Source organism: Chiloscyllium punctatum, chromosome 20, assembly GCF_047496795.1.
Source record: "Chiloscyllium punctatum isolate Juve2018m chromosome 20, sChiPun1.3, whole genome shotgun sequence".
NCBI lineage: Eukaryota > Metazoa > Chordata > Chondrichthyes > Orectolobiformes > Hemiscylliidae > Chiloscyllium > Chiloscyllium punctatum.
The window spans coordinates 88,585,826-88,599,142 of record NC_092758.1 but is presented as its reverse complement, the minus strand read 5'-3'; the positions used below and the strand labels follow the sequence as shown (position 1 = coordinate 88,599,142).

The 13,317-nt window shown below is 44.4% G+C and overlaps 1 protein-coding gene across 2 annotated transcripts in view; it reads right to left on the bottom strand.

Moving 5' to 3' along the window:
* LOC140492251 (GDNF family receptor alpha-4-like) overlaps positions 1-13,317 on the bottom strand; it is a 34,312-nt gene that overhangs the window by 6,658 nt on the left and 14,337 nt on the right. The window contains exons 2-6 of one of the 2 annotated variants that reach the window (XM_072591179.1): positions 9,544-9,825; positions 8,756-8,848; positions 5,793-6,141; positions 4,916-5,025; positions 1,393-1,527 (exon numbers count right to left, since the gene is read on the bottom strand). In XM_072591179.1, coding sequence (XP_072447280.1) covers positions 1,393-1,527; positions 4,916-5,025; positions 5,793-6,141; positions 8,756-8,848; positions 9,544-9,825 — 969 coding nt within the window. The remainder of the gene's footprint in view (positions 1-1,392; positions 1,528-4,915; positions 5,026-5,792; positions 6,142-8,755; positions 8,849-9,543; positions 9,826-13,317) is intronic. The other variant, XM_072591180.1, reaches the window with a different exon arrangement.

Below are 13,317 nucleotides of genomic sequence, written 5' to 3'. Positions count from 1 at the left end.
ATAAAAGCCAGTACGCCATATGCCTTCTTCACCGCACTATTTACCTGGGTGGCAACTTTCAGAGATCTGTGTACATGGACACCAAGATCTCTCTGCTCATCCACACTACCAAGTATCTGACCATTATCCCAGTACCCCCAGTATTACTAAAGCTAATTGAATCCCTTGGTTTAGAATATGGATCCACATTACAAGAATCACTGAATATGAAACCATGAGAGAGAGATACACAGACATACGGAGAGATTAGGAAAGAAGTTCCAAAGCTTTGAATCCCGGCACCCAAAGGTACAGCTACCAATGGTGAAGCAATGACAATTAACTGATACACAGGAAACAGAAGGCTGCAGGTCAGGAAGAGGTAGGAAGTAGTGCGGCCATTGTTAACAGAAATCAAATTGGCTAATGAGATAGTAACCAAGGGTGGGTGTGCGTGTGTGTGTGTGTGTGTGTGTGTGTGTGTGTGCAATTTACACTCTTGCTCAGTCTTATCCCTCTCATTCTACACCCTGTCTCCCAATTTAGATGTGTTCAAAGACAATTAAAAGCCACCATCTGTTTCTCTTAACCTTAACAAAGGCATTTACAGTCCTCAACAAGGTGATTTCATTTCATTCACGGGTGGGATATGGATGTCGCTGGCTGGGCCCGCTGTTAATGCCCATCCCTAGTTGTCCCAGGAGAGGTGGTGGTGATCTGCCTTGTTGAGCCGCTGTAGGTAGACGTATAACGTCGTTAGGGAGGGAATTCCAGGATTCTGACCCAGTGACACTGAAGGAACAGCGATATATTTCCAAGTCAGTGTGGTGACCAGACAATAACAGTGATAGCTGTTCTTATGACTAAAGATTTAAGTCATGAAATTTAATAATGTCAGCCCAAAGTGGCCTTGAATAGATGCACTCCATTAGATGCTCTCTCTTTTTGTATATCCTGCCCGGAGAGGGTGTTGGGGGCCTGAGACTTCCATTGGATTCATATTGGTACGTGATTATGCTTGGGAGTTTATCATTACCTTCTGTAAGAGGCTAACCATCTGCTGTCAGGAAATTGGATGGATCTACAACTGAGAACAATCTGTTTGGCCATGCTATGTTCACATTTCCCATGACCAGCAAGACCTGGAGTGACTAACCATGGGTTTCTGATACAGTGATGTAAGGGAGACGGAACTGCCAATTATAGAGCAATTAATGCAAGCAAAAGGATTGGAGTTCAATCCTTCAAGCGGTAGAATATGGGGTCCAAATCTCCGGGAGAAGGATGGATTCCAAAATCATCCCCATAGGAACTGGATGACAAAACAGAGCGAAAACGGCTAAGGGCTGCACTTATTCAATTCTAAGCAAAAGGCTTCAGAGTAATTCACCTTTACCGTGGTAATGGACTTACTGAGACAGTCGTTGCTTGTGAACAGGTTCAGTAGTGTCTCACACTCTTCATGTTGGTTCCCACTGTTGACACATGTGCACCATATAGAGATGTCGAAGCTGGTGTTACTTACATAGTTTGGTGTTAGGGCAGTGCCTGTGGGATACAAGAGGTGCACAGAGTTCTGCAAAATAGGTCTTGTTGAACATCAAAATCCAAAGACAGAATGATTACAAATGCACACGTTCGCCTGATTAACCATCGAAGTCAAGTTCAAATTTTCACTTAAGTGTTACGTAGAATTCCCAGACCTGCGGTCACTGCCTGAGGCTTGAATTTGAGTCATAGATGGATATTAACACAGAAAGGTATGGGCCTACTCCCATTTGGAGAACCAGGGAAGCCTCACGCCTGCCATTCTGCATCTAGAATGGTAGAGTCATAGAAACAAGCCCTTCAGCCCAATATGTCTATGCAGACTAACAAACACCAAACTACACTAATGTTATTTGCCTGCACTTCATCCATATTCTTCTTATACCCATATAAGTGTCCAGAGTCAAAAAGTGTGGGGCTAGAAAAGCACAGCCGGTCAGGCAGCATCCAATGAGCAGGAGAGTCAACATTTTGAGCATAAGCTCTTCATTAGCATTGTGTGAGAGGTCACACATTCCTGACAAAGAGCTTATGCTCAAAATGTTGACTCTCCTGCTCCTCAGATGCTGCCTGACCAGCTGTGCTTTTCCAGCCCCACTCTTTGAGACTCTGATCTCCAGCATCTGCAGTCTTCTCTTTCTCCCATGTAAGTGCCCAAGCAGATAGTCCTTCAATGTTGTGAGAGTATCTACTTCTGCCACTCGCTCAGGCAGCAAGCTCCATATTTCTACCAACCTCTGGGGGAAGGATATTTCCTCAGATCTCCTGTAAACACATACCCCTCACCTTAAACATATGCCCTTTGGTCTTAGACATGCCTGCCATGGGGTAAACTTTCTCACAATCTATAGTGTCTATGCCTCTCATAATGTTGTATCCCTCAAACAGATCCCCCCCTCACCTCCTCTGCTCCAAGGAACACAAACCTAGCCTAACCAGTCTCTCTCCTCATCACTGAGACTTTGCCATTCTTTGGAGGAACTCCCTAACTTTGGGAGCCAATCAGAATCTGGCAGATCACCCCGCCCCTCCACTACCAGATGTGTCACTGGGAGCCACTGTTAGAATTTCATCCTCAGGGGGATGGGGAAGATCAATAATGGAGGGGCAGGAGTTAGGTTCACGGGGAGTGCTGGCCAGAGCCTAACAGGAAAGGCCCACTGATGGAGAAGGCAGGGCATCGCCTCAACATCATTAACACATGCTTCCGACTGGACACAAATTGCCCCAATGTGGAAGGATAGCCCTCGAGCAGACCATGATGCTGGGGTTTACATGGCGTATTGTCCATAACCTGTGGCCACTACCCCCTGCTGATTATGCAATGAGACCCTTAAATGGCCTCAACTGACCTGTAGGTGCAAAGGTCATCCCTGAGCCTTCCCAGACTAGGAGACAGTGAGGCCTGCAGATGCTGGAGATTACAGTTGAGAGTGTGATGCTGCAAAAGCACAGCAGGTCAGGCAGCATCCGAGGAGCAGGAGAATCGATGTTTTGGACATAAGCCCTTCCTCAGGAATTCTTGATGAAGGGCTTATGTCCAAAACGCGATTCTCCTGCTCCTTGGATGCTGCCTGACCGGCTGTGCTTTTCCTTTCCAGACTACACTGGGAAGGGGCAAGTGTTTCTAGTCCATCGTCCCGTCCAATCGATTGCGCCTCCCGGAATCCCAGCCAGCCTCTTCCCATAGAGTCTCTAGGATTCAGAAAGAGGCCCTGCAGCCCATCAATGCTGTACCGGATTAGAATTTCAACTTGGATCACCTAAATCACGTCAACGGATGACAAAGTAAATCTCAGCTGCAACTCATCCCAATGATTTAATCTTGGGGCTTCACAGAGGTTTTCCTCTGTTGGATGGGAAGAGTTTTGAGGGACAAGGACCAAATGCGGGCAATTGGTACTAGCTGAGTGGGCACCATGGGTCAGCATGGGCCAGTTTGAGCCGAAGGGCCTGTTTCCATGCTGTATTTCTGTATGGTCCTATTTGGGATGGCACTACCTTGGGGTAGGAGGGTCAGCCACTGCCTCTCAAGAGGCTCCAGTTGGCAGCTACACATGGAGTTGCCAGCCATTGGTGACCACTTGCTGCGGTATGGAGGCAGCAGGTTCCCTTTCTGACTCCTCTCTCTGTCACCTTACCACCCTCTCACCATTGCCACAGGATTGAGAAATCCAGCCTGCTGCAGTTACAGTGGGGCTACCAGACCGAAACCTTCCACGCGCCCAAAGGTGTGGGCCACAGCTTGCTTCTCAAGCATTAGACACATTCAGCCCAGCCAAACTCAAAAGCCGTCATAAAGAAAGCTTCCAGGGGATGAGGAAGGATCACCTGAAACATTAACGCTGACTTCTCTTCACAGATGCTGCCGGACCTGCTAAGGTTTTCCAGCAACATCTGTTTTTGTTTCTGCGTCCACGGATCTCCCAGTTTGTGGTTTGGGATAAGGACAGATTGGGATCACTCTCCTTGGAGACTGGAAGGAGATTTGAGAGAGATTTTTCCAAATTGTGAGTGGGTTGGGCAAAGTAGGTAGGGAGAAACTACTCCCGCTCGTAACAGGAGCAACAGCAAAAGGGCATACATCTAAAGTGATCTGTAAAAGAAGCAAGGGTGAAGCTAAGGGAACACGAAGTGAGTAGTTAGGAGTTTGAATGCACTGCCTGGATGCTTGGTGGAGGCAGGTCCAAATGAGACATTTAAGAGATCACTGGATGATTATTTGGGTCTAAAAATGTAGTTTGGGGCAGCACGGTGACTCAGTGGTTAGCACTGCTACCTGTCCGGTCCAGGGATCCAGGTTCAATTCCAGCCTCGGGCGACTGTCTGTGTGGAGTTTGCACGTTCTCCCTGTGTCTGTGTGGGTTTCCTCCGGGTGCTCAGGTTTCCTCCCATAGTCCAAAGATGTGCAGGTTAAGGTGCGCTGGCCAGGGGAAATTGTCACACAGTATCTGGGTATGTGCAGTCCAGGTGGGGTAGGGGAGTGGAACTGTCCAGGATGTTCTTCAGGGAGTTGGTGTGGACTTGATGGGCTGAATGGCCTGTTTTCCCACGGGAGAAGTTCTACTCTATTCTATTCTATACGTGAGGGGAGAAAACTGCAGATTGGCACCAGCTATTTGTGTGACGTTTCCAGCATAAGCTCTTCAACATTCCTGGTGAAGATCTTATGCATGAGACATCGACTCTCCTGCTCCCCACATGCTGCCTGACCGGCTGTGTTTTTCCAGCGCCATACTTTTAGACTCTGATTTCCAGCATCTGCCGTCCTCACTTTCTCCCACCAGATAATGATACTCATTTGAAGAACCAACGTAGGTACATCAGGCTGAACGGCCTCTTTTTCACTGTCAGACTTAAACCATTCTGTAAAGGTCAGCATATTTACCAATGAGACCGGTGTAAGACTGGAGGCAAGCGTTATAATTCTCTAGGAAACAGTGGCTGGCAGATTTCTTGGATGGTTGGCAGTTAATCTGAAAGTCCACCAGTCGGGCTCTGCCAGGGAAAAGAGAAAGCAAGATATTACTCTCGGTAGACCAACAGTCAGATTATGGAGATTTGCATGAACAGAAGCTTATGTATAGAATGAAAACATTCCATCAGTAATTCAAATATAATAGGCTTCTTCAAGAACTGAAGAGGACTCGGTAAATTTCTCCACAGGTCAGCCTACAGATAGCAGAATTATTTATGTCTGTTTATAAATCTATGATAGTACATGTGGATGGAAGGGTATTATTAGGAAAATATAGGGATTCTGGTGTATGGCTACACACATAGTGGTGCTTAGTGATATTTGCTGAGCAGCTCATTCACAGAGATGCTATTACACAGGTCTGGGACTTGACCATGGGCTCCTAACTCAGAGGTAGGGTCACTACCACCGTGCCACAATTGCATATCTGCTCGTTTGTCCAACAACTGGTAGAAAAACCGATAAGCATTTGGAATTCTGTAAAATGCATGGGAATGGTGTGACCCATTGAATTTCGATGGAATTGACATGCTTGTCAAAAGATTGGCTCCGTGAAATTCAATACATTCGGAATGAATGGCAGGGACACTGGAATGCTCTCCGATAGCAGTGAATGGAATTTCTCGCAACAAAAGCAAATGACAAGGGAGTTGGCTTATTGAGTTTCTACAGGATAGGAAGGGCCTTGAAGTTAACCACTGCACAGATTTAATAGTGCGATCGTCAACTGTGATTCCTCTCCTTTCAAAGTCCCTGGAGTTTCTGACTTAAAGGACAGTGTTCTTACTTGCAAATGGAATCCGCCTCACACGCGTCCTTCAGACCCAGACAGTTTGGTTTATCAGGTTCCTCAAAGGAACAGCTTGGGACAATGGTCTGGCGTCTACGCTCGGCACATACACTGTCGTCACACGGGCAGAAGAGGAATGGGTATTTATACTCCTCTGGCACAAAGTTGAAGAAACGACGAAGACTTTTGCGACACTTAGGTCTGTTGCAGCCATGCCTGTTGGCCGGTTTGAGGCAGTTCTTGGCATATTCGGTGCGGAACAGTTTACAAGTCTCATCGACATTGCACGCTTGAGCAGCGTCTAAGCAATGGTTAACATTGGAAAGTGCTTGAACTTTGGGTCCTTCTGGGAAAGAAGACAAGAACAGGAACAGAAACACAACTGTAATCCATTCGGATCAGAGGAATGCGACATCACAGCTGCTCAGCTAATAGATAAATGCAAATGTTAAACCAAACTGGGTGTTCAAAATCATTTACATTTCAGCTGCTCTGGGTTTACGCAGACATGCATCTACATTGTTTTCCACATGGTAATGGAGATTGGAATCTCTCTCTACCCATTTTTTAAAGATTAACATTTTAGTAGTTTATTTTAACAGCAAATTATCCATGTGTGAAGCAGACACCCTAATATGCTAATCCGGACCCTCCCCAGAAATGGCCATCATCACTTTCTTCATCTTGGCAAACAGACATCCTCTTGATGTCCTGCTAGCACCTCCCACTGATAGAGTGTTCTGGTGTCCATTTATTGAAAGGACAGTGAGGCACTGGAGTAATCACAAGAAAGGATTTGCACAATATCACAATCAAGATGTAATGACGATTTGGAAACACTGGGGAATCTCTCTCCTAGAAAGTAGAAGCCTGAAAAGTGACAAACATTGGTCCTTCCAGTTGTGGAAGGGTTCAATTAAGTAGAAGCTGGAAACCAGAAACAGAAACAGAAATAGCTGGAAAAACTCAGCAGGTCTGGCAGCATGCAGTTAAAAGGTTATGGAGATGTACAGCACAGAAACAGACCCTTCGGTCCAACTCGTCCATACCGACCAGATATCATAAATTAATCTAGTCCCATTTGCCAGCATTTGGCCCTTATCCCTCTAAACCCTTCTTATTCATGTACCCATCCAGATGTCTTTTAAATGTTGTAATTGTACCACTTCCTCTGACAACTCATTCCATACATGTACCACCCTCTGTGTGAAAACATTGCCCCTTAGGTCTCTTTTAAATCTTACCCCTCTCACCTTAAACTAATGCCCTCTAGTTCTGGACTTCCTTACCCTGGGGAAAAAGCCTCAACTATTCAGTCTATCCATGCCTCTCATGATTTTATAAATCTCTATAAGGTCACCCCTCAGCCTCCGATGCTCCAGGAGAAATAGCCGAACTCCATTCAGCCTCTCCTTTTTGCTCAAACCCTCCAGCCTTGGGAACATCCTTGTAAATCTTTTCTAAACCCTTTCAAGTTTCACAATATCTTTCCCATAGCAGGGATACCAGAACTGAATGCTGAATTGCAAAAGCAGAACTAACCAATGTCCTGGATAGCCACAACTTTACCTCAGCATCTGTGAAGAGAAAGCAGAGTTAATGTTTTGGGTCCAGCAGTCCTTCATCAGAACCTGAGGATTTGAAGGGTTCTGATAACGGGTTAGTGAACCTGAAACATTAACTCTGTTTCTCTCCACAGATGCTGCCAGACCTACAGAGATTTTTCAGCAGTTTTGTTTTGTTCAATAAAGTAGACACAGACTTCTAGAGCCATTTTTGTTGAGTTCAAAATTACAGTCCACTAATATAAAATGATCACCAAGAAATCCAATAAAGAATTCAGGCAAAATGTATTTATCTAGTCAGCAATTAGAAAGTAAAGCTTGCTACTTCATGGAGGTAAATAGCATGCCTTTGGGGAAAGGATGGCTAAATAAATAAAGGAGAAATGTAGATAATGTTAGACATTAGTAGAATATGAGGAATTTCATGGGGAGAAATGGATCAAACTTCTGTAACTTCAACATAATGAGTTCTGATCTGAAATTGAGTGAACTTAGTGAACATGGTGAGAAATTTCACTCTTCATTAACAGATTATAACTCCATATCCTTCAAACATTTACTCATGGAAACCCTTCATGCTTGTCTCTTGAATGCATTTACATGATTGGTTTTAATGGCCTGATGTAGTAACTTAATCAGCAACTCTCATCAAGCAGTTTAGACAGAATGATCATTGAATAATGGATGTACAGCAGTGACAATCTAATCAAATGGTTACACAGAATATATATCAATGACCAAATCCCTGGTGAGTGAGCTGTGGGCTGCAGTGTAACCAAGGATTAATTATACAATAAATTAATAATGTAGGTGACGATAAACCTGGTGTAATTAATTACAGTATATTCTCAATTTTAAGGTGTGGGATGTTATTCAGTGTAGGGCCTGTGTTTTTTTAAAATTTGAGCTTGGGAGATTTTCGGCTCAGGCTTGGAGGGCTGAAGGGCCTGTTCCTGGGCTGTAAACTTTCTTTGTTCTCTTTGTTCTTTGAGATTGGCACAGCCAGTAATTATTACCCATCGGCCCAGAGAAGGGGTTGGTGAGCCTCCCCTGTGGGGTTAGGTGCTTTTCAGAAGGAGGTTCGATTCAGCAACATTGAAGGAATGGCCATACAGCTCCAAGTCAAGGAATGTGTGGTGTTTTGTTCAAATCCCAGTTCTGGTTGGTCAACATTCTGCAGGTCATTGACACTGCCACTTGGCATTTCATGATTGTCATATGACAATATTCATTGAGAAATCATCTAAAACTGATCAGCAGGAAAATTGGTGGCTTATTGGGCAAATGAGTTCAATATCATCCCAGTAAAATTCTTGCTCGTCTAATGTGGTTTTGTACACCTCATGCTGCCTTCCCAGAATGAAGCTTTCAATAACATCGAACAGGGTGCGGTACCTGACACCAAAGAGGCATGTCTACCGTAGTCCAAGCCCCAGGATGGACCAGGCATTGAGTACTCATAGGGTGATGCTTCCAAATCATCGTAACCTGCAGGAAAGGAAAAACAGGGCAGTTCAGTCTTCATTCAAACAAAGGTGCGTTGTCTTGCTCCAAACAATCTGCTTCCACCTCAATCTCTGAAATCCATGGAACTAACACTCCAGATTAGCATTTCAATTGCCTTTTGTGGGAGTACTGCTCTGTACTTGGGACACAAATGCTGCCAGTTCTGTTTGCTGGCCCAGTGACTAATGTTGGTCAAGACAGCAGAGATTTACCACCCATCCAGTCTGCAATCACAGCTGCATCTTTAAGGTGTAAACCTGCTCCTTCCATCTATCTGTCCTGGGTTAGAGACATGTCCGTGAGCTGTTTTCTGAACCAATCATGGTCTGCTTTAACATTGATAAAGGTCGGGTTATTCTCTGTCAGTTTCTAGTACCGTGTGAGTTCCAAGAATCAATATCTTTACATTTACAGTATGTAATAAATGAGAGTATCAATTCTTAAACACCTATAATGTAAAAGGGGACAACCTAATCCCATATGGTCCACTACAAATCGAATGTGTCTCAGTGTCAGCTCTTCTGCCAGTTATTCTCCAGTCTGTTGGGCAAAGAGTTGGTGGACCTTTCCCTCTCTATCTCTTCCCTTTTATCTCCCACCTCCCACACTAGTACCCTCTCCTGCTTCCATCTTTTTCAGGTGATTCATGTCCCAAACCTATCCCTGCTACAACGAACCAGTGACGTGGCTTTGGTGCATGGTCCAGTAAATCCGTAGACAATTCTTCTCCTTCTTCATCCCTCTTTGGCACTTGCACGTGAAGAGCTGATTGGATTGAAGAGCGAGGGCAGCAATCAGGCAATCGTTCCTGGCAGCCAGCTGGAAGGGCTCAACCCCATGATGAGCTGCGCACCGCCACAAGATGCGGAATTTCGGGATGCACCCGGGATCCAACTTGCACTGAGCGAGTGCGGACAGGCAGCCATCTTGAGTTGGAATTTCATTGGTGAGGACATAATCTGTAGGAGAGAAAGGCTCAAAGTTCATATGCGGACAACAAAATATTAAAATGTTAACGTGAGCATATTGAATCATAGAACCATAGAGATGTGCAGCATGGAAACAGACCCTTCGGTCCAACTCGTCCATGCTGACCAGATATCCTAATCTAATCTGGTCCCATTTGACAGCACTTGGTCCACATCCTTCTAAACCCCTCCTATTCATATACCCATCCAGATGCCTTTTAAATGTTGTAATTGTACCAGCCTCCACCACTTCCTCTGGCAGCTCATTCCATACACGTACCACCCTCTGTGTGAAAAGGTTATCCCTTAGGTCCCTTTTGTATCTTTCCTCTCTTGCCCTAAACCTGTCCCCTCTAGTTCTGAACTCTCTAACCCCATATATACATATGCGTTCATTCATATCCCAGCTTCTGGGTGTGTCCACCAGTATTTCGTATCTCTGGCTCTGGGTGTGAGATTATAGTTTTATACTTTTTATTGCATACTTTTCTTTATTCACTCATGGGACAGGGGTGTCACTGGCTGGCCTGCGTTTATTGCACACCCTTGGCTACCCTTGAACTGAATAGCTTGTCAGGCCATTTCAAAGGGCAGTTGAGAGTCAAACACATTGCTGTGGGTCTGGAATCACGTGTAGGCCAGATGAGGTAAGGATGGCAGTTTCCTTCCCTGAAGGACATTGGTGAACCAGGTGGGCTTCACCCTGACAAGCAACAATGGGTTTGCGGTCATCAGTAGATTCTTAATTCAAGATTATTAATGAATTCAAATTCCACCATCCGTTGTGGCAGGATTCCAGCCCAGATTATTCACTGAGTCTCTGGATTAACAATCTAGCAATGATACCACTAAGTCATCACCTCCCCCATGTATCACTTCCTTCGTTTGTGTGCACGTGTATGTGTGCGTATCACACCCATGTGTGCGGTGGTTACTTCTCTGCGATTGTGTCCCTATGCAACATGTGCACGTGTGCCTTTACATGTATGTGTGACTGTGTTTGCATGCATGCACAAAGGAATACTAGGTTTTGTATTAACTTCATTTGAAATTCACTGTGGAAGTGAGAAAGCAGAGCACTCCATCAGGGAACAGCCACCAGCTACAGTTCCGCTAAAACTATAGTTAACTCTAGTATGAGACTGTAACTTAGCTATAAGAATGGGGTGGAATGGTGGCTCAGTGGTTAGCACTGCTGCCTCACAGTGCCAGGGACCGGGTTCGATTGCACCCTCAGACAGCTTCCTGTGTGGAGCTTGCATATTCTCCCCATGTCTGCATGGGTTTCTTCCCACAGTCCAAAGATATGCAGGTTAGGTGGATTGGCCATTGGAAATTCAGGGTTACAGGGACGAGGTAGGAGGGTGGGATGCTCTTTGAAGGGTTGGTGTGTATGGGCCAAATGGCCTGTTTCTACACTGTAGGGATTCTGTGAATGTGGGCAGTGCAAATATGATAGAGAAGTCCAGTTTTGAGGGATTAACCTAGTTACAAAAGAGCAATCTATGAACAGGCTGGCAGCCTAGTTACCAGAACCAGCTTAATTATGGCGGCCCAGCCAGATCTAAGGGAAACTCTTATGATCCCAACTGACACAGGAGAAGGCAGAACCCAGAGGGAGACTTGGTTTGATAAATTATCAGGCTTATTTCTGCTATTGAGGACCATTGAGGTCATTTACTGAACGCAAGGCTCCCAATGTACATTTAACAAAAACACCATAATCTTTCTTTGCACAAAAGACAAAAAAAACCTAAACAATTTTATACTATGTGAGAACTACTTGAGATGATCTTCTTACATGCATCGGACAGAAAGACAACAACATTACAGATACTCAAACATGAATGAAGGGTCACTCCTTCACTGTAAAGCTCCTTAGTCAGTCCCATTTCTGTGGCTTCCTTCTTCCTAATCTTTAAGTAGTTCAGAGTAGACACATGGGTGTTCTGTATGCTCAGCTTCCAGTAGTATTCCAGCCAGTCTCTGTACTAACAATTGAGCTTTCACTTGAAGATGACAGATGGACAGATACTCACTGTCTTTCTCTGATTCCCTGTCTCATTTAACATCTTCCAATGATGCAACAGACTGATTTTCTCGATATTGTTGAAAATACATTGAATTGTTAAGCCCCTCCCCAACTCTACTCAAAGGTTGGACACCCTTGTTAAAAATGCACGTAAAAATAAACTGAACACTCCCCCAGCAGCAAGATGTACAAATCAAAATGCAAAAATAAAACCAGCCCTTCTCCCTGGTTAATATACACCAATGTAGTGTTATGGACCAGATCAAACCCCCTCCAAATTTAATCAGGAAATAGCCTAGATCTTATTTAAAGGCAAGTGTTAAGTGTAAGGTAGGGGAGTTCAAAATTAGAGGACATAGTTTTAAGGTGAGGGGGTAAGACTTAAAGGGGACTTTTTCCACACAGAGGGTGGTGCGTGTTTGGAATGAGCTGCCAGAGGAAGTGGTTGAGGCTGGTACAATTACAACATTTAAAAGGCATCTGGATGGGTATATGAATAGGAAGGGTTTGGAGGGATATGGACCAAATGCTAGCAAATGGGACTAGACTAATTTAGGATATCTGATCAGCATGGACAAGTTGGACTGAAGGATCTGTTTCCATGCTGTACATCTCTATGACTCTGATGTGTTCCAGATGTGATTCAAACTACCAGACTTTAAACAAAATGTTCTTTATTCTTACACCACAGTTAAAATACAAACAAAAAATAGCAATTGATATAATTTTCATGCAACTGAAAACTTTAACAAAATAATATATATTTTAACTACGACTCAAGTATTCTAATGTAGGAGCAACCCATAACACACCTTTGGTAAAGGCAAATTCAGCAAAACAGATTTGCCTCGCTTGCTATCTCCTCTAGTCCAGGAGAAGGAACACAAACAGAATTAATCTAGCAGCAGACAGGGAACTCAAGTTTTTCGCTGCAGCAGCAGCAGAGAGAGAAAGCTGTATCTAGCAGCTTCAACTCCAAGCAGCCCCAACTTCAACAACTGCAAGCAAAAGCAAAACCATGTGTCTAGGTGAGCCTGACTCCATCCCCTTGTGCCTCTTTTGTCTCCTTAAAAAGAACCCCAAAGTTATTTACTCTGCTTTCCATGGAGTAGACATTTCCGTGCTAGGTTTCCAACACACCCCTTTCAAGAGAAACAAGATAAAACACATCCCTCATAAAGACACACATTGTCACAATAGAAACATAAACAAAAGTTAATGCTGTGCATGATTTCTCCATTCCAGTTCCTAAACTGTAATGAGATATTATAAGCCTTCATCAAAAGATATTTCACAGAATCCCCACAGCACGGAAGCAAGCCATTTGGCCCATAGAGTCTACACTGAAGAGTTTCCCACCCCATCCCTGTAATTCCCATACCTCATCCATATAGCCTAAACATCCCTGCACACTATTGGCAATTTAGCATGGCTAATCCACCCTAATCTGC